The sequence below is a fragment of the Cydia fagiglandana genome, chromosome 6 (assembly GCF_963556715.1).
Source record: "Cydia fagiglandana chromosome 6, ilCydFagi1.1, whole genome shotgun sequence".
Taxonomy (NCBI): domain Eukaryota; kingdom Metazoa; phylum Arthropoda; class Insecta; order Lepidoptera; family Tortricidae; genus Cydia; species Cydia fagiglandana.
Genome location: NC_085937.1, coordinates 2115507 through 2138183, shown reverse-complemented (window position 1 = coordinate 2138183; position 22677 = coordinate 2115507). Strand labels below are relative to the sequence as shown.

Below are 22677 nucleotides of genomic sequence, written 5' to 3'. Positions count from 1 at the left end.
CTGTTATCTTCACAGGTTAATAAACACAAGCGCGAAGCTTGAAATCGCCGCGACGGTGAAGTACCATGAACTTCTAATATTTTTAGTAATACACATTTTCCGGACCCAGTCACATGAGTCACAGTCAGTCAGTGCGAACGAAAAGTTAACATTGTCCACCGCTCGCGCGACTGCAAGACCGTGCAAGCGAAAGCAACGGTTCATTTAATGACGTCTGTACGAGTACTTACTCAACTTGCGGCATTAATTATTCATTAAACTTAATCAAAAGAAAATAAAAAAGTATATGCGTAAATAATTTAGCACCGATAAAAATAACACAGTAATGGTTTCTGAGCGCTCAAAAATCTCAGAATAACTGATGCAGTGCAATAAGCAGTATAATTAGATACAGACTAAAAGAAATGAATCATCACACTAAAAAAAATACGAATTTTAAAACTAAACTTTTTCAAAATTCGACTAGCTTAAAAATTCACAAAAATTGCGTCAAGATCATAAGTCACGCACATGTCACACGAGAAGGCGAAAAGTCACGAAAAATGTGACTTTTGTGACCATCTGGCAACACTGTCGACATGACCACACGACAAAAGTGACGTAAAGAAAGTGACATACGTGACATAACATAATGACAGTAGTGACAGCCAGCTGGAAAACGTCAAAGACACGTGGCCGAACCATTCATTCCATTCCATTCCGCTGTTGTTTATGGACTTTGACTTTTATATTCGTTCATTCTTTGGTCGATCGTTCCAATCGCATTGCAGTCATTGCACTCTGCAGGAAATTTAAGAAACTAAGGATCTTGTCTATGGTCAACCCCGGTTGACATTTTATAATTTTCGCGAGATTTTTTCCAATTTTACAAATTTTCAGCCATCTGTGTTCTATTTTAAGACTAATGACTGATAAGAGTTTCATGAGTTCCTCTGTTATTTTCTGGTGTGTCATGTGTGTAGTCAGCGCGTGTAAAGCGTCGGCATGAGAGTTCTATGAATAGTGCGGAGGTAGCTTCGTGAGGGTTGTGGTCGGGACAGTTTGGTAATATGCAATGGATATACAAGGGCTGGAAGAGGCGATGGCTGTGGGTGCTGTTAGTGGCCGCGTTGTGCCCGCTGGTCTTGGTCCAGAAGATCGGTGACCCGTACGAGATCCTTGGGATCTCCCGCCGAGCGACGCTGGTGGAAATTCGCAAGGCTTACAGGCAAAAGGCTAAAGAATGGTGAGTTTACGTTGCTAGTATTATCATACAGCGTCTACCTTATTGTGAACGGGTCTGACCTGGTTTTGTTTTGTGATTGGATCAATAAGTTATGAATAAACAAATGGCGCGACGAATACCTAAATATTGGTACCTACTCAAATTGTTTGTATGATATCTTGTGTGGTATCAGTATGGTAACTACCATACTGTTTATAAGAAATTCAATATTTATCTGTGCTCTGTGAGTTAACATTAGATCCATCTGTTGTGGCATAAGCTTGACCCATATTTTGTTATGCTAGATACTGTTGTCAAGAAGTTAAATATAGGGGCAATAAATATGCACCAAATGCATTGACTACAAATGATGCATTTGATTGCCCTGCAAATATTAATTTTCTACCAATTTTTAAATACTCAGTACCTACTAAATAAAAAGTAAGGTAATTGATTTGAATTAAATCTTATCAACATTGTGTTAAAAAAGGCAAAGAATAATGATAACTACCATTCTTACATTTATGTGTTTGATGATTTATCCCCTGGATGTGATATTATGTTGGAAAGTTGTGTGTAAGACATGGGTCTTACACACATCTATAAGGATGTGATATCACACATAATTTCATACAAAATACTTACTAAATTGCTATTATGAGGAGAAGGAACTACATTGTTTAGTTTATATTAATGACGACCGGTGTGGCCTAGTGGGTAGTGATCCAGCCTATGAAGCTGATGGTCCTGGGTTTGAATCCCGATAAGGGCATTACAAGGGTGATACAATTTTAATTAAAACAATTTGAATTTTAATATATATACTTTCATTAATATCACCAGCTTGGGATCACTTAATTGAGCTTTAATTTAATGTAATTTAATTTAATGTAGTGTTAATTTTTAATTTTAAGCTTATGTTCAACACAATAATTTTATTGTTATGAATAAATAAAGAATTTGTTCCTGAGTCATGGATGTTTTCTATGTATTTATAATATTGTCTGAGTACCCACAACATAAGCTTTCTTGGGCTTACTGAGGGACTTAGTCAATTTGTGTAAGAATGTCCCTATAATATTTATTTATTTATTGTTATTTATTTATATTCATGTTTTTTCAGGCATCCTGACAAAAACCTTCACCCAAATGCGGAGTCTCGTTTTGTAGAAATCAAACAGGCATATGAGCTGCTCTCAGACACAGAGAGAAGGCAAGCTTATGACCAGTATGGAATCACAAATGAAGATGAACACCTCTACAAGCAGAGACATGATTACAGTACTTATGCTCGGTTCAGGTTAGTATTTGTAAACAATTTGGCTAGATATATGTATGACTAGTTCATCGCTGAAACTGAAAAGGGGAAATAGAGCATTTCACAAGAGTGTTGCTTTTTCAGAATGCTAGAAACCCAAGTTGTGGTTTAGTTTTAAAACCGAGACAAAGATTGGCTTCCTACCCATTAAAAAGTTGTATTTATCTAGAGTACCTTTTGTATTTCAAAGCTATTTCAATTTCAACCTTTTGTAAGGAAAACTTGCAAAATTCTCCATATTAAGTTCTTATTATAAAGAACCTATTGTTCAAAATTCTAGATCTATCTTTAATTCTCTATGTTAAACAGTGATACAATATGGCTTAAATACAACTGGTAACTAAAACCCTATTCTAGGACATTCAGTTATATTTCTTAATAGATTTCTCTTTTGTATAGTTTTCTCCAGTTCATTCAAACAAACATACCAACAAACAAGCAAGTCTCTTTATAAAGTAATATATTTTTACAGTGATTCAGGTTAATAGTCCATTAGAGTTTAAATTGACTCTCTTCCAAATATTTACTTCCTTCGCCACTTTGATTCACGGATATTAAATGCTTGGTAAACAAACATTACTCAGACTGGATCGCTTCTGAAACATTGAACTGATGAGTCATTCTAAAATCAATTTCAATATGATACAGACACTAAAGATGTACGTTGTCTTACAAATACTGAAATGCCTTAAGTCATTATCATTAAGTTCGGTTATTGTTAATATGTAATTAGTTCCACATAATTAACAAAAATTTGAAAACTAAAAATAATATCAAATTTCTATGAAATTATGACGTTTACCTGCACAGTCTGGGCTATCAAAGTTGCTGCCAACTTACCTTGGTCTGACTCTAGCAGGCTCTAGGTTAGGAAGCTACTTGAACCACGATTATGTTACAGGCCAGGTTAAATAAAAGTAAATATTTCATTGTTGCAGCACTGACCCATTTGAAGAGTTCTTTGGAAACCACTTCAGAACTCAAGACCAAGACATCACATTATTTCATAAGCTTTCAGTCACTGCTAAGTAAGTCTTTCATTTATTTCATAATTTAATTTGTTTTAGGTTGTGGCTGAATAAGAGGAGACACTTATTTAAATGTTTCAGCTTAAGCATTGAAATTGTATTCAATAAGATGAGTAGTAAATTTGCCAAGAAAGAAAATCAACCAATTTTACTATATGATTAGGCAAGAAATCAAATTATTTTATTAAATATGTTTGATTGTTGTTTTTAAGTAGTCACACTACTACAGTCATGTACTAAGGAAAAAGTGGCCAAGGCTAATGTCCTGACTACTAGACCTGGTCATGGCACCATTTAAGATAAGCTTTACGCCAGTTAAGAACCTTATAGTTAATATGAATGTCATCTGTTATTTGCAGGCATTTCGAAAACAACATAATGGAGAAATCAGTCCACACTCCAGCCCTAGTCCTCTTTTACACCGACTGGTGTTTCGACTGTGTACGAGCGGCGGCCTTCTGGAGGAGGCTAGTCGAAGCGTTACAACCGCTCGGTGTGACAGCGGCCACGGTGCACGCCGGGCATGAGGCGAGCTTGGTTAGGAGGATAGGCGTGCACGGGGTGCCGTGCCTTACGCTGGTTCTTCAACAACATGTTTACATTTATAAGGAGAGTCTCAGCTCTATGCCGAAGATATTAGGTAAGTGTTTTAAATAAACTCCACCAAATGATAAAGTCATTCTTTCAGTCGTAATCAATCATAATACTTCGTCGTAATAATCGTCATTAATTAATTCGTTTATTATCATGCATTCATTTGTTTTTAATCATTCATTCGCTCGTTATCTTTCAATCACTCATTAATCACCATTCACTGGTTCATCATCATCCGTTCATTCATTGATTATAATTCGCGAGCATGCGTGCGTACATTTGCGCGTGCGTGCGAGCGTGTGTTACGATATATTTGGCCACTTGGCCATCATTATCAATTTGATGCTAACTACGCGACAGAAAAAGATGAGCAGGAAGAAGTCTTATCTTCAAAATATAAATGATATTGTCTTTATTACAGAATGGATCCGCTGGAAGTTTCCCTACAAGCTCGTTCCCCGAGTGACTGACTCCTCTCTGACCAGCTGGCTTGGAGACTTCGAAGACAACAAGGTCAAAGCGCTCATCTTTGAGGAGCAACCTACCATGCGCCTACGATATCTGCTCACTGCGTTCCATTATAGAGACCGGGTTTCTTTTGGGTATGTACCATTGTCGACTCTTAACGGACAATTCGTAAACCTTATTGCAAAGATATTAAGATACAATGATCACTTACGAGTGTCGCTGTCTCCTCTAATCAGCTGGCTAGGCGACTTCAAGGATAACAAGGTCAAAGCACTCTTCTTTCAGGAGGAGTCCTATTTGCCGGTTTTTATTATTGACGGAAATGACAGACTAGTTTTTTTTGTTACGTTTTATGCAATAGTTTTTCTACAAGTATGAGCATCCATGCCCCACTTACATTAAAAAAAAACAAGCGCTGTAGTGATACCAAAGTAATCTTATTGTATTTTTTTCCAGTTTCGTCGCAATGACAGCGCGTGACTCTACCAACGTAACCGCCCGTTACAAAGTCCAGCGACACATCGACACCATGGTGCTTTTGAAAGAGGACAGTCCAGAACCGGCGGCTACAGTCAGCACGACAGAAATACCCACGAAGACGCTGCGAGAACTGATAGAAGCTAATCAGTTGCTGACGCTACCAAGACTATCGTCGCAGGTACCTAGTTTTTGAATAACAAAGTTGTGACGACGAGCGATACAAGATTGCAAATATATCTCGAAAAAATAAATGAACTACGATGGTAAATTATATCCTCGTTACGCCACCAAATTGTAACCGGCATAATATGTTTGCCTGGTAGGGGATGCTATAAAATACCTGTATATTTAGTAAAATTAATAGGTTATTTTTGTGAGCTAGTTTCATGGACACCGGTGCTAACAATTTGCCGTAGATATTTTTTATCCTTGATTAAATAGGCTCATATCTTGTTAGTTTAAGGAAGTGACAAATGACAATTTATCAAGTAATCAAATTAAAATATCCCTCTAACGCTTTTCTAATATATTTTTTTACCAGGCGGTCCTAGAGCATGTATGTCCCGTGGAATGGCGGCCCAACCGCCGCCGCCTGTGCTGCGTGCTGCTGTGCTCGGCCGGCGCGGCGGCCACGGCGGCGCGCTCGGAGCTTAGGCGGCTGGCGAGAACGGCGCCTGAGAGGCTACACTACGCATATGTCTATATGCACGCGCAGCCTAACTTCGTGCAGGCGCTGGCTAATGGTTCAGGTTAGGATTTAATACATTTTTAAAGCTAAATTAAAAAAAGGAATTAAATCGATGACAATCCTGGTCATTCCTGGTCATACGGACGCTAAGTTAAGATTACACAACGCTTAATATGTATAGTGTCAGACCAAGCTTACTCTGCACGGAAGTTTCAATGACAAAGTGAGTTTCTAAGATATTATGACGTTTATAATGACACTATTCTGAAACAAATTCTGTTCAAGTCGGTAAAAGTTAGACGGAATCTATACACGTCCAGCCTCAGGTAAGGATATAAGAATGGTCCAAATATATCAACGTAGAAATTATTTTTGAGATAATCCTGGTCACGGCACCAAGGTGTAACAACCCTACAAGAACATTGGTAATATGTTGCAGAAGAGTTTGCCGATTATATGAACGTAATTGAAGTTTGCTGTACCTAGAATTAAAACAAAAAATCTGGCATAAGTTCTTGTTATGTCCTTTATACATTATATAAATATGACGTAATAGATGGTTAGAAAAATATTGGAATATTAGGACGCTTTTTTGGACACTCCTGAAAAACTCGAAATAGCTGACGATTTCTACTAGAATTAATACAAATCTGGAAAAAATATGTATATTAAACAAATTTACTAATATGAATTCATATTTCAGGCAGCGACACATCCCAAATGGAGCACCGAGTAGTCATCCTATGGCGACGCGAAGCCACTCGCATACAATTCGAATGGCTCAACGAGACCTGGCCCGTGTGTTCCAACGGGCACTGTGACGATTTCAGTGAACCGACCAATGTGGTGTACCAGGCGAGGCTGAACGATACGAAACGAGCGTTGGAACAGTTGGTGAAGAGACTAATGAAGCCTACGGAGGTGATGGCTTATGAGGCGCATGTACAGGTTAGTATTATCGTTTTAAACTGAACCTTAGTGCAACGAGATAAGAGTAGTAATAATGTGGCGTATCAGGCGAGGCTGAACGATACGAAACGAGCGTTGGAACAGTTGGTCATGAGGCTTATGAGGCGCTTGTACAGTTTAGTATCATCGTTCGAAACTGAACCTTAGTGCAAAGAGATAAGAGTAGTAATAATGTCGTGTATCAGACGAGGCTGACCGATACAAAACGAGCGTTGCAACAGTCGATCATGAGGCTATTGAAGCCTACGGAGATGATGGATGATATTATCGTTCTAAACTGAACCTTAGTGCAACGAGATAAGAGTAGTAATAATGTGGCGTATCAGGCGAGACTGAACGATACGAAACGAGCGTTGGAACAGTTGGTCATGAGGCTTATGAGGCGCTTGTACAGTTTAGTATCATCGTTCGAAACTGAACCTTAGTGCAAAGAGATAAGAGTAGTAATAATGTCGTGTATCAGACGAGGCTGACCGATACAAAACGAGCGTTGCAACAGTCGATCATGAGGCTATTGAAGCCTACGGAGATGATGGATGATATTATCGTTCTAAACTGAACCTTAGTGCAACGAGATAAGAGTAGTAATAATGTGGCGTATCAGGCGAGACTGAACGATACGAAACGAGCGTTGGAACAGTTGGTCATGAGGCTTATGAGGCGCTTGTACAGTTTAGTATCATCGTTCGAAACTGAACCTTAGTGCAAAGAGATAAGAGTAGTAATAATGTCGTGTATCAGACGAGGCTGACCGATACAAAACGAGCGTTGCAACAGTCGATCATGAGGCTATTGAAGCCTACGGAGATGATGGATGATATTATCGTTCTAAACTGAACCTTAGTGCAACGAGATAAGAGTAGTAATAATAGTGAGGCTTAAAGATACGAAACAAGCGTTGGAACAGTTGGTCAAGACTGTTAAAGCCTACGGAAGTGATAGGCGTATGTACAGGTTAGTATCATCGTTGTAAACTGAACCTTAGTGTAACGAGATAAAGTAGATTCTGTCGGAAACTTTGTTAACGTATGTTATGTTACAGGAGTTACTGGACGAAGCGGCCCGCGGGCCGCTGTGGCGCGCCATGCTGCTGGTGTGCGAGTGGGCGGAGCGCGCGGCGCTGGCGCTGCGCACGCAGAAGGCCGTGTCGCTCGCCTCCGTGCTCGGCACCGTGGCCGTGGTGCTGGCGGCCGGGTACCTCATGGCGTACCTCATGTGAGTAGGATGTACAGCTCGTGTGCTGGTGTTAGAGGGAACACAGAAGGACTTGTCATTAGCGTCCGTGCTCGGCACCGTGGCCGTGGTACTAGTGGCCGGGTACCTCATGTGAGTATATGATCAAATAACTTAGGGTTCATCTGTCCAATTATGCCTGTGCGATATGCTCTGGTAGAAACTTTCTACCAAACTACTACTTTCTACTCTACTATCTTTTTTTCTACTTTGTCTTTCTTTTCTTTTCTGGTAGAAATCTCTAACGTGTTATAGGTACTTGTAGTTGTAGCTCTAACATACAGCTTGGCAAAAGAGAGTAGAAATCCCTTTCAAACTAACCAGGCCATAAAATAAAATAAAAAAACTTTATTTTTATTTTATGTGTCCAATAATTTCAATGGTGTTAGTTAGTGACTTTTGCTTGTCACCCGACGATATTATGTTTATAAATTATTCATTTAACTTCTTGTCTGTGTATGATAAGATTGATAAGGATCCTGATCGAATTTTTAGCTATGTTATTGCTTTTTTTCGAGAACAATTCTTCTGCTTCATCGTTCCCTATAATCGTGAGTTCCACCAAGGTTTGAACCCAAGATTTTTAAGATTTTGACTACCACACACACATATGAAAACTTAACAACAAACGTACTAATTGAGCTATGTATTACAGCCGCGTAGAAGAAGAGTCCGTGCAACAACAGCGAAGCGAGCGGCGCCGGCAGAACGGCAGCGCCAAGAAAAACAACAACGAACCGCAGTCGGAGCTGAGGCTGCACGAGCTTAGGGCGGAGAAATACAACGGACTCGTCCGGTGAGTGTTCAATATACAGGGTGGAAAGATGCAGTTTTGTTTCTTTTTAAAAATAAAGGAATGTCTCCTTTAAGTAAAATGAGCCAGCTTAAGGATTTAAGGTAGTTTCCCTCCAGGGCCCGACTTATCTTTTTCCACACTGTATTATTTATGTCACAAAGTGGTAAACTAGCGTACTGACGGCGCTTAAGAGGTGTCGGCAAAACGGCAGCGCCAAGCAACAACGAGCCGCAGTCAGAGCTGAGGCTGCACGAGCTTAGGGCGGAGAAATACAACGGACTCGTGCGTTGAGCGTTTAATATGTTATTTATGTCACAAAGTGGTAAACAAGCATACTGACGGTGATTTAGAGGTCTCGGTGAAACGGCAGCGCCAAGAAAAACAACAACGAGCCGCAGTCAGAGCTGAGGCTGCACGAGCTTAGGGCGGAGAAATACAACGGACTCGTCCGGTGAGTGTTTCATATATTATGTATGTCACAAAGTGGTAAACTAGCATACTGACGGTGATTTAGAGGGACACCTCTAAATCACCGTCAGTATGCTAGTCCGTAGCGGTATATATAGGACCCCAATATAGGACCCGCAAGAAACTCGGCGGGATACAACATGACAAAACAACACTTAAAAAATACAATTTACGTAATTAACCTGAACATAGTCTCCTGGACAATAGTTTCTGGTTTGGACCATGCTTGTTTGTCTGTCAGGTAATCCTATGTAATATAATAACACAAGTAAAGTATGCACTTCCTTAAATGATTTTTACGCCTAAGACCCTAAGCTTTTGTTGTTTCCGACTGGTAGTTGTACCGACAGGTGAAACGGCAGCGCCAAGAAAAACAACAACGAGCTCCAGTCAGAGCTGAGGCTGCACGAGCTTAGGGCGGAGAAATACAACGGACTCGTCCGGTGAGCGTTTCATATATTATGTATGTCACAAAGTGGTAAACTAGCATACTGACGGTGATTTAGAGGTGTCGGTGAAACGGCAGCGCCAAGAAAAACAACAACGAGCTCCAGTCAGAGCTGAGGCTGCACGAGCTTAGGGCGGAGAAATACAACGGACTCGTGCGGTGAGTGTTTAATATATTATTTATGTCACAAGGTGGGAAACTAGCATACTGACGGCGCTTAAGAGGTGTCGGTGAAACGGCAGCGCCAAGGAAAACAACAACGAACCGCAGTCAGAGTTGAGGCTGCAATAATGTAAAACATGGAAGATAATATATTTCGATTAGTTTAAATTATCCCGCAGTCTAAATTGCCCCCCTGCATCTTAACAATTATGTGAACTTTGGAAATCCTATACCCTTGCCAGCGGCCAGCCTTCTGGGCACCCTGCCCGTTGACGGCGATTTAGGCCAAATTGTTTACCAGTAGGTTAAGTATTTAGTATTAAGTTTTATTATGTTGGTTTTTGTTTATTTACTTTAGTTTTTAATAAATAAATCTCTATACCCTGGGATTTCCACTTCTCTAAAGGTCTGTATAAAAGTATTATTGTATAAAATGTTAAGATTTAAAGATTCAACCTTACTAGACACCCCACCTGTCCCACCATATTACTGTTTAATATAGACTTATGTCGACCGGTATCTGGAGCGTGAGGATTACCTTTTGTTTTCGAGCTCCCGATATTTCGATGCAGTTACAAGTTACATGCGTGCATCTTATTCACGGTTCACGATATAAGTCTAGTGAAATTAACCGTGAATCATTCTTAATGTATCAACCACATTAATTTTGCAATAAGATTTCAACTCAAAAAATTGACGCTTAAAGTTGACTTTTTATTGCAAAATGGATGTGGGTTGACTCAGTTTTGCTAAACACCATCCTTTACTGTTAGTGTTTGATATATTCTAAAACTCGTTATATTCTTTATTATTATTACTAAAAAAGTATATGTACTTTAAATTAAAGTAATAACCTTGTCTATCCATTATTTTCTTATCAATCTTATCATTATAATACGCATAAAAATCAAAACATACTTATATGATAAACGATTAGCGGTTTTTACTGATAACTGATTATTGGTTATGGTTGACTGGCAATCTCAATCAATAAACAAATTATATAAAACAGTTCCATTTATAAAAGGTCCTATATCGCCTATTTCCTTAAACAACTTCAAATTTTAAAATATTTAAACTGGGGAATAAATAGTTTAAAGTTTATATGACATTTTAATCTTTAAATATGCTCAGAAATATACTGTTAAAATCTGTAGGGTTCCTCAAGGGCACGATGTATACACCGTGTTTTTTAATTCCCGGTTATTTCATGGGTGCATTCCAGAGCTTAAAGTAAAGTAAAGTATTTATTAATTGTAAACTGTGTACATAAGATGTCATATACAGGAGATATCGAATCAACAGTTGCCCATTTCGAGCATACAATATGATCTTAAAACTACTAACTATACTAGCTTACTGACTAACTTATACTTAACAAACTGGTGATTCCAGAAAAAACTCATTTAGATTGTAAAATACATTTTCAATTAACCAGTTTTTTAATTTAAATTTAAAATGATTTCCCTCTAACATTTTTATTTCAACTGGCAGGGCGTTAAAAACTCGTATTGCAGTATTGAATGTACTTCTGTAAAACATTGAGTTGTTTGATTTTTGACATACAAGATTAAATCTGTACTGCTTTCTGAGATTATCTCTCTGCGAGGATTTTTTCCTAAAATAGGCTTCCTTAATTTTTTACAAAGAGGCAAAGTTCTAGAATGTATATTCCAGTAAGAGTATAAAACCGCTTTTCTCAAGTTAAATCAAGTCAAGTTAAACTTTCTCAAAGACACTGATATTCTAATTAACTCCATTTCGGAGATAATCAATAATTTATTTCTTCCTATAAGGCCTCTACAAGCGTGTACACTTGCCTTAGGGTCGGTTTACATATTGATTAGTGTTTAGAATGAGTTCATACATTTGCTACTAAACATAAGTACAATCTCGGTCGATCGATGTTCGAAATGACATTGATAAGTTACATATTTCAATTGTTTGGTTGAGTTAAATGTAATGCCCGTGTTACAACAACGCTATATACTACATTTCATTACTTTTTAACTTAAAATTAAAAAAAAAAAATTTTTTTGATAATGATTTATGCCATTTAGTTCCCTTAAACGTATTTAACCATACCCCGAAGTTTACGTAATTCAATAAAAACACGGTGTATAATAGTATAGTCAATTATATAAAATATATATAAGTATAAAACGTCAGATTGAAATAACTAAATACCACTAATTCCAATACTGTCAGCGTCTCAAGTGTTCGAGATAGATACGCCTTGGCCATTGAACTATTATTACTACCATTACTATGTATACCGGTAAAACCGGAAGAACCATTTTTCTGCGCCATGTCATGGCGACTTGTTGTTTTTTTAAGTACATTAACGAATTTAAATTGCTAACAATATTAATGGGGTCGTCCAAAACTCATGTGATCGTTTATTGGGGGTAAAAAATATCACGAATGATCACGATAGGTCAGAGAAGATATCACGTGTAACTTATTTTTTCAAAGCGGGAAACCCAAAAACTATAATATTACTTCAAAATTTAATCAGATCAAATAATCCGCTCTATTTTATATGCATATTTACCCAATAATCTTAATTATCACGTGATCTTGTGGCTGGGGTGTTGCGTTAAAATCACCAAATGTCACCCAGGGGGGGGGGGGGGGTCAAAAATAGGCCAAATATGATCACATGATTTTTGGACGACCCCAATAAAGCTCAGAATATAAATTATTAATGTCAGTCGCCGAGACTATTGAAGTTCACATAGAGTATGTACCAACAGCAACACTCCTAATCGTACATCGGTGGACCTTATTACTAAAGGCATAAGGTCCACCGATGTACAGTTTGGGCGGTGGTATGTCTAAAATAGCACAATTTAAAACAATCTACATCAAATGAGTTCCTATAATTGGCTTTCTGTATCCACTATAATTTCTATGGTATTGTCATCAATTACTCTCTTCCCATAGGCAACTAATGCTCATCGAGATAATTCTAAAAACCCCAAACACAATTAGGTTTCGTTGTTTTATCACGTACTTAGTTCCTATGGCCACCTCCTTCCTTCCTGATGGCAGTCTCATCATCAGATCAGCTCGATGACACCATAATATTGCATTGTCACCCGAGTTACGTATGTATGCAAAATTTCAGCTCAATCGGAAACCGGGAAGTGAATCAAATTTAACTTGCAAGATTTGATTACACACAGACAGACAACGGTCAGGTGAAACTGAATATGTAAAAGCTTGTAAAAATAGTACGGAACCCTTAGCAATTTTTTCAACTCATCCAACTAACTAACATCGCACTTGGCCTTTCTTTAATCCATAAACGAGCTTAGAACGCCTACAATATTTTAGGGTCAAGGGCTGATTAATATTAATTATTAATTAATTATTTATATCATGTCATGTCAACGCCAACGTCGCTAACCTACGTGTTCTCGGCCAATTGAAATTTATCTTTATTCTTTTGCAACATTGTACATATATGTACTCGTAACTTATTACGATACTACACCTTACTGTCGGATTTGAAGGAGCATCTCGCAAAAAATATTAAATTAATTAGTGATAAATTTTACTATGTACTATTGCGAAAAGGATTGTTAACCTTTCGCATGCCTTGTCCCATATCCGTCCCAGACAATTTGGATTGTAATTTATGATTTAAAAGTTATTAATTCAAAAGTGATATTTGACGGGCATATGTAGGGTTAAAAGACACGTATATCAACACGATCAAAACTTCACACGGTACTCAAATTTTCACTTTATTTTAACTAAATACACATATTACAGCAACACGTCCTTAAATCGTAACCATTAAATGTTTTCTCACAAGCACATTCACTTTGTCAACTCCTCCGGAACAGGAGTGTATTTCAACCCCGTGTCATTCAGCATGGTCACCACCCACGCATCCTTCGGCAATTTCCCCGAGTTGAGAAGCTTCACCGCGGCGGCCACGTTCGCCCCACTAGTGTAACCGACGTATAACCCTTCCTTCTCTCCAAGCAGCTTCTTATAATGCGTAGCCTCCTCATCAGACACACTCATAGTGCCATCCATGTACTCAAACTTGAATAACCCAGGAACAGCCCCATACCCTGATCCTTGTAACAGATGACACGGCTTCGTGATAGTCTTGCCGGCTATCGGCTCAGCACCTTCTGGCTCCACAACATAAGTCACTACTTCTGGATTCTTCTCCCTCAGAAACTTAGAAACACCCGTGAAAGTTCCGGCCGTTCCAACGGTGGCTACGAAAGCGTCTACATGCCCTCCAGTCTGCCTCCAAATCTCAGGGCCTGTTGAGTCGTAATGCGAACTAACATTGGCATCATTATGAAACTGATTAACGAGGAATGCTCCGGTTTCTTCAACTAACCTTAACCCTTCTTTCTCAGCCGCTTCCACATCGGCTAAAGTCACTTTTCCGTAACTACCTTCAACTTGAGGAACTCGAACGCATTTCGCACCAAGCGCCTCCATATGTATAGCTCTTTGCACGCTGTTCCCTTTAGACATAGTCAGAGTCAGAGGATGTCCAAGCACTGAACATACAACAGCTAGACCAGTTCCTTGATTCCCTGATGTCACTTCAACAACTGGGCTCCCAGGCTTCAAATCACCATTCTTCCTAGCATTCTGTATCATGTACAACGCGGATCGGCATTTGATAGAACCCCCAGGGTTCATAAATTCACATTTCGCTAAGATACGTCCAGGGCCGGGATGTAGACGATCCAATGCGACTATAGGTGTGTTCCCGATCAGTTCCAAAGCTGAAGATTTGATCTCGCTGTCTCTAGAAGGAGCCATTTTAAAAAACACAACACTTGTCAATGTTCATCAACGTACTGAGACCGCGTGTAGCGCGCGTAGCTTAAAAAGTCACTCGCGATGTATGCTGCCTTTATAATGTTATCTTGACTAATATATTGTCAAGGTTACTTAGTTACGCGTATTAGACCCATACATTACGGACCTTGAATTGAACTAGAGAATATAAAAAAGGGTATGTTTTAACGCTTTGAATAATCTAATGTGACTGACATGCGCCCAAGAAATTGGCAAGTGCGAAGATTCTACAATGATCGATTATTTATAGACAATCGACTTATCTTTAGGTGATTACTTTGATGTACTATTAACTACTGGTAACGATTGCGAGATCTTATCTAAATATAAACAGTTAAATAAACAATGCCATTCTCTTATCAAACTTACTTACAATGTTGTTAATAGTATTTTGTAAATCAGAAATATACGTATACATTATGTTTAAGTACTGGTACATTTTTGTTGGAATTATAGGAACTATCTTGAAGGGAAGGGGGTAAAAAAGCGGGCAAGTGCGAGTAGGATTCGCTTTCTAGGGTTCCGTACACAAGTCCGACTCACGCTTGACTGCACATTTCTAATAGGTTTTCCTGTCACCTATAGGTAAAGAACTATTTCGAGTATTTTTTCAAAATTTTAGACCCAGTAGTTTTGGAGATAAAGGGCCGGGAATGGTAATTTTTTGGCTTTTTTCTTAAATAACTTCGAACCTATGTATTTTAAAATTATAAAAAAAAATATGTCCATCTTTGGGTCACTAATTTACACATGTGTACCAAATTTCAACTTAATTGGTCCAGTAGTTTCCGAGAAAATAGGCTGTGACACACGGACAGACAGACAGACGCACGAGTGATCCTATAAGGGTTCCGATTTTTCCTCTTGAGGTACGGAACCCTAAAAAACGAAACTTCTCAATACATACATACGTGTGCATATGTGAAAGTGTTGGCTATCAGCCAGTGCATTGTGGGTGTGGTGTGTCGGATGCAAGGTTAGGGTTATCCAATTATTATAATCAAGAAAACAATTTAAACTAGCAGCGGCCCCCAGAAATTCGCAAGCGTAGAAGGTCTTATGTTAGGTTGGGTAGGCAAGCAAAAAACGACCCTGTGGTTTTGAATTTAAAATTGAATTTTGACTGTCATTCCAGACGCGTATCGCGTCCATCGTCTCAAAGAGTTGAACAAATGAAAAGCTTTTTACTCTATTCACTTTTTCTCTGTCACCTGCAATAATATGATTCACAAGGAAGGCCGCAAAAATATCTGACACGATCTTATGTGTAGTGCCAGAAGAGCGTGTCACATATTTTTGCGGCCTTCGAAGAGTAACATATTATTGCAGGTGACTGTACTATTACGGTCAAATCTATTCACTAGATCATTTTTTTTGTATTTTATGTCCTGGTTATGAGATTTTTATGTCAACTAGAATCTAACGTTGTAATGTTCCACAGATTGCTGAAACCTGGGTGCCGCACTATAGTGCTGCTCGTGGACATGCAGAGCCGAGTGCAGTTGTTGTCCAAGTTTCACAAGATCGTCTGGCCGTACCGCAAGTAAGTGCTCTGGATCTCAATCTACACTCCGTTTCAATAGAATATCGATCTAAAAACATAGAAATTACCATTTAATTTTGCAAAAAAAGGAGTTTCAATAGTTGGTACATAATATTTATAAGAAGGTCCGTCCTCTGAGCCGTCCATGCACAGCATGCAAATCTTACAAGCTAGCCTAAAATTTAGGTTTTATCTTCCTTTCACCGTCCGGTCCCGCTATTACATAAGAATTGTACTGGTAACATAAATTATCAATAATCAAATCAATGATCATAAACTAGCCGCAATTGCTTAAAACGTCACAATACCAATATATCTGCGTCCCGACTTATTGAAATGCCCTCTCATTGATAGATAGTTTGAGGTCTATATTGTATTTGCTTTACTAACACAAATAGTTTTTCTTAAAAAAACTGCTTAAGTAACATCACTTTCGAGGACATAGAGTGTTAACATCCCTTTAACATGAATTATCAATACAGTCACCACAAACTAGTCGCAATTGCTTAAAACGTCACAGTTGCGTCCGCTACCAGGGGTGCGAAACTCCTAACTTCGGCCAAACTCCGAGCTCCGAGCAATTATTAGGGTTGGCACCACTTGACTTCCTTTTGCGTGCACGACCACAGATAAGATAATCATTTGAATTTTGACAACCCTAAATAGCCGAAAGGGATAGTGCCATATATTAGAAAGGGATAGCATGATTCGACCCTGAACCGCTGTCAAACTTCGGTTTTGTAGGAAGTTTCCTTTCTGTACGGCAGTACTATTATTTATTCTGTGCCGCTACCCAATACCAATATATCTGCGCCCCGACATATAGAAATGTTAATAAGTCGTTAATAGATAGTTTGAGGTCAAGGAACAATTGTCCATTATTTGAGAAGTGATCACTGAACAATGGACAATAACCGGCAACAGAACAACGTTTATTGGAAAAACATTCCGCGTGCATGTCGTAACGTTTGTGAGATAATATATTCTTGTGAATGTGCTCTGACAAAACAAAATAGGTACAGTTACAATGAATTTGTAGATTTTATTACTAGTAGATAAGGCGTCCTATAAGGTCACCTAATTGTAACTTTCAATCATATCTGACAATGGGTTGGAAAGATTGCATTCTGTATGTGATTTGCGTTAATCATTAACGGGTTAAGATATTATTGCAGTGTTTTTCAAACTTTATCATGACGCGACCCCCTTAGTATGAACAAAATGTTTCGTTTATGTATTGTTTTAAGGCTGGCGGAGGCTTCGCGACCTCCCAGGGGGTCGCGACCCACAGTTCGAAAAACATTAAAGTTTAATCATTTGACATTCCTTTCTAGTCTTTCGATTTCGAACCGTAATTCACACACACACACACACACACACACTATATGCTATAGGTATTTGCGCTTCCTTACGCTAGCAAAAAAAAAGCAGATATCTAAAGTAATTTTGTTACCATAAAAGTCCAAACATCACGAAGAAACCGGACTGTTAAAGTATTCTGTACTTTGACATCTTTCTCTTTAATTTAATAAAGTTAAAATAGACCTACCAACATGAGAAAGAATTAAAGAAGCCCTATTTCAACGTATCTTTTCTAATTTACAGAAACAAAACCCTCCTCTTCGCGTATCTCCAAGTAGAAAGAAACATCGACTGGTTCCGTCGCGTATTACAACTATCCCTAGGAGGGCAAGAGTTGCGAGTCAACGCCAGGAACTGCGTGGGCACAGTGCTGGCGCTGAACCCGCACCGCAACTACTTCTGCATATACCACGCCAAGCATCCCGAGGGCGCCAAGCCGCACAAGGTAATCTACACTCTATTCCAACATGAATAAGGTTCAAACTCTTAATATCGCCGGGTTCCGTCGCTACAGCTGTCTCTATGAGGGAAGAGTTGCGAGTCAACGCCAGGAACTGCGTGGGCACAGTGCTGGCGCTGAACCCGCACCGCAACTACTTCTGCATATACCACGCCAAGCATCCCGAGGGCGCCAAGCCGCACAAGGTAATCTACACTCTATTCCAACATGAATAAGGTTCAAACTCTTAATATCGCCGGGTTCCGTCGCTACAGCTGTCTCTATGAGGGAAGAGTTGCGAGTCAACGCCAGGAACTGCGTGGGCACAGTGCTGGCGCTGAACCCCCGCACCGCAACTACTTCTGCATATACCACGCCAAGCATCCCGAGGGCGCCAAGCCGCACAAGGTAATCTACACTCTATTTCAACATGAATAAGGTTCAAACTCTTAATATCGCCGGGTTCCGTCGCTACAGCTGTCTCTATGAGGGAAGAGTTGCGAGTCAACGCCAGGAACTGCGTGGGCACAGTGCTGGCGCTGAACCCGCACCGCAACTACTTCTGCATATACCACGCCAAGCATCCCGAGGGCGCCAAGCCGCACAAGGTAATGTCGACTTTATTTTATAGTTGATAAGGTTAAAAATTATAGAAACCGTGGAGGTACGGTGTTTGACTTCTGCATCTACCTCCATAAGCTTCTTGAGGGACCAAGACACATAAGAAAATAGACATTATTACAACGATGTTAAGGGTGTTAAAAACCACGCCAAGGGTAAGTCACACACGATAAAATACTCTTTAATTCAATGCTAAATATTCTTGTAACTGCCCTTACCGGGTCAATTTAAAAATACGCTCTGTATAGGCATTCGATCTCTACAAAAACACAGAGATTTGATATGTGACTTAATCTAAAAATGATCTGACATCTTATTTCATTACATTTCAGAGGATGTCCCGAATGACGCGATCGCTGGGCGCGTCAGCAGACCCCGAGGCGGGCGCGTTCATCGGCTTCACTGAGCGCGACTCCAGCTCGGATGAGGCACCGCCGTCGCCGTTGCTGCAAGGTAGATATAGTGCCTCTGTGAACTGTAGTCTTGGCGAACTCCCATGGTTCCATGGTTTTTTATATGGCGAAATGTTAAATTGACAAAAAAGCCCATATAATTATTGACACGAGAATCGGTTGCGAAATACGACCAGTAGAGGAACACAGCCTTGACAGTTGACTATCGTCAACTACTTCCGATTTTTAACACTAGTTTTTACTAAAAAAATACAGTCAACTATCTTAGAATGGTATTCCACCTTCCCAATTTATTGGTCCAATGGTATTGCGTCTCACTCTCTCATCAAGTAAAATGTGAGACGCAAATAATGGTTTGTTTAAACTATGGTTATTATCAGCATAAAAGTAGCTAAATATACAATATTCTTACTTACATTATTTTACAGAGAACCTACTAGACGGCCTGGAGAACTGGCTGGACCGACTGTTCGAAGGCAGCACCCACCGCTATTACATCAACTACTGGCCCGACATGACCTCCAAGTGAAGTCCGACTGAACGTAGCTCCGCAAGTACACATACAAGGGAACAGATATGCTTGAACGCAGATCATCAAGTAAACTTTTTTTTAAATTGGGTGACCAGAACACATCTTTATGCCACTATAAAAAATGTACACACATATATAAGGTAAAAACCTTAAGTTAACGTCAAGTGTGGCCCCTGGAGACTAATTACTTTAAACAATTGTTTTTAGCCATGAACCAATTTAGCTATTTGAAAAATTAACCTAATACTGATTAATCCTTCAAAAATCGTAGCAAAGTTCATATAATTGGGTAATATTTCCTTTGTCTAATGTTATCCTTGCTATCTCCAGATATCCTACTCGACGGATGAACAATCAGAAAGAAAAATATAATATAGTTAATCATAATGTCACAAATAAAAAAATGTTGACCTATACTCAATACTTGAGAGTTACACGGTTATTAGTGTATTCATTCTAAATTTTTTAGCGGCAAAATTTATAATTTTAATTTATTGCTGCTATGGTATACCTATATACGAGTACATTAAAATACACGACTCTCCCGCCCCCCCCGCAATCCGTTTCACCCTTCCCCCCCTTGAAATGTGTCCCATTTTACAGATTTTCTCAATTTTCAGGAAAACTATACAAGCTAGGACAAAATGGTCAAAGACGGAATTATTTGTCACTAAATTACCTACAAATAAATACTGAATTCATTTCGATACCATTTATAGTTTCCAAGCTATGGTGCATCAAAGATTACTAAAAATGTGCGCTTAGCGGAAATAAAACATTTAATACGCAAGAAACAACAATATTTATTATTTTTTACAACACAAATCGGTCTTAGTCTATTATCTAACAAAAATCAGTATCGTCATCATTATCTTCTAAAGACTTGTTGAAGCAACTTAGGCCCTGGCAATCTTTGCACATGGTGGAACAACGCAATCCAGCTTTGACACATCCACATCTTTTTCGGCAGCCTTTTCTGCAGCTGCACGATACTATTTTGAGTATCGACTGTGGAGCTGGTGATTTTGTGGTAAATATAGGTGATAAACAGTTGTTATTATTTTTCCAGCCCCAATTTTCTGGGTTCAATGCGTTTCCTCGCCATAATTGTACTTGATGAAAAGTACGCATTGAATGCTGAAAAGCTGCTCCTGATGAAGGTGGTAACTTTGATAATATCACCGTATTGTTCGTCAGACCAACATATTTGTTGAAATGGACGTATCGTAACTCGTTTAAACTTTTCTCGGTTTGCTTAGCCCCATACAAGGCGAGAATATATCTTTCTCCCGCTTCTTTTACCTGCTCGTATGAGGCATCCGGGTTATTGAACACGTTTATCGTATCTTGCAAGTCGATCTTTCTAGCAAGCAGAATAGACTGAACTTTTCCTTTGCCGTAGAATGCTGAAGTAGTATCGCAACCACTTATGGCATGCAGAAAGAGGATCGATTCCCTGCAATTTTCGACCACATTTCCTTCTATTAAGCTTCGGGTGCTATACAGTCTCTTGTTTACACTCCCTTGGCCCTCTTTCAGCAAGAATATATTCTTTTGTAGTGGAGTAAGACCCAGTAAAAGAACCAACAGATCTATGTCTTGCCCAACCACTACAACATTCTCGTTTCTTTCGGCTTCTTCTATTGCCGTCTGAACAATGAGCATATCTGCGTCATCATCCGCTGTTAACGAGCTTATCCCCTCGTTGTTTAGTCGCTTGCTAAGCTGCAAAATAAATCTTTCCTTGTTCAAAAGATTGCTTAAGAAACTTGCTTTTGTTTCAGTTATACGACTCTGCTCATTAAACTCTATTTCTGGACACTTTCGGTTTAGCATTCGTCTCAACCTTTCAGAGCTTTTTGTGCTTTTACAGTTTTCGCCATAGCCGTCGAATACGACGACAACCTTCTCCCCGTAACATTTTTTAATGTACCTCACATAAGCGGTGTAAATATCAAAGTCAGCGAAATGATATACATGGAAGTATTCTGTCCGCTCAATTATGACCCAACGCAAACTACCCCGCGATAGGCGGTACTTACAAACTGCTCGATTGGCAATCTCAGTACGCAACCGAGATGACAGTCAGTGACAAATGGCTAAATTGATTTATAAAAACAACGTTTTTGTAATAAAAATATATTCATGTGTCGTGAAGTGGTGCAGAAGTTATTTAGGTTCATACCAAGGACAATGGAATCACTTTTCACTTGTAGTAAACAGATAGCTTCAGTAAAATTTGGAAAAATCATGACGATTTGTTTTCAATACTACCGTGCTAAGCTAAAACGTAACAACTGCATACGACTTTCATAACAACATACGACTTTTTAAATTGCGAGGATAATAGGGATGGTGTTATGCCAAATGAAGTAGACTATTTTATGAACTTGGTTTGGGTATTTTCTATATAATTATAAATAAATTCCTTCTTACAGATTTGTATTTTACTTTTTTATTTCATGAGATGGAGCTATAAAAAAACTACCTAGTTATTTCAAATTAATAATCAAATTTGGTATTGCCATTTTACATTACTTTCCATTCATCTGAATTTGGGAATCTTCCCACAAGATGCTATTCGCAGAGAACTATGGAAAAAAGCGTCCAATTAGAGAGACATGAAATTGAGTGGATGCCTGGCAAGATATCTAGAATGGTGTACTTTCGTTTGGGCCAAATACATTTCGCCAAATTTCACTTCCCAACAAACTTATCGCAATAGTCTCATTTCCCAAAGAAACCTTTAGCAAAGTTACACTTCGCATATAATTTATTTGGTAAAATTATCATTTGGCATGATTTTACTTTGTCAAATGTTATTAGGACAAAAACTTATTTAGCAAACGTTTTTTATTGTCTAATATTATATTCCAAAAAGACATGCTGCGCCGACCCCAAGTGAATGGAACAAGGGCAAGAGAATGATGATTATATTACAATGAAGTATTTGAACAAATTAAATTATAATTATAATTATTTATTATTTTTCAGTTGATGATTATATTCCAAAAAGATGTTTGGTCAAAATTGTCACTTCGCAAATTTGACAAATAAGCATATCTATTT

At 38.8% G+C, this 22677-nt stretch overlaps 2 protein-coding genes across 2 annotated transcripts; one reads left to right on the top strand and one right to left on the bottom strand.

Annotated features, from left to right (window-relative positions):
- The first annotated feature begins 757 nt into the window (after window positions 1-757).
- Window positions 758-20045, top strand: LOC134665493 (dnaJ homolog subfamily C member 16). The gene is made up of 19 exons (XM_063522468.1): window positions 758-1225; window positions 2328-2504; window positions 3461-3550; window positions 3910-4190; window positions 4566-4746; window positions 5069-5270; window positions 5634-5841; window positions 6484-6728; window positions 7792-7964; window positions 8638-8778; window positions 9149-9229; window positions 9773-9853; window positions 16140-16241; window positions 17847-18048; window positions 18138-18248; window positions 18280-18450; window positions 18540-18650; window positions 18996-19116; window positions 19505-20045. The coding sequence occupies exons 1-19, from the start codon at window positions 1050-1052 to the stop codon at window positions 19603-19605; spliced, it is 2955 nt and encodes a 984-aa protein (XP_063378538.1). The 5' UTR covers window positions 758-1049; the 3' UTR covers window positions 19606-20045.
- LOC134664925 (cysteine synthase-like) lies at window positions 13642-14828 on the bottom strand. The gene has a single exon (XM_063521648.1). It carries the CDS (start codon window positions 14657-14659, stop codon window positions 13685-13687), a length of 975 nt encoding a protein of 324 aa, XP_063377718.1. The 5' UTR covers window positions 14660-14828; the 3' UTR covers window positions 13642-13684.
- Window positions 20046-22677: the final 2632 nt, after the last annotated feature.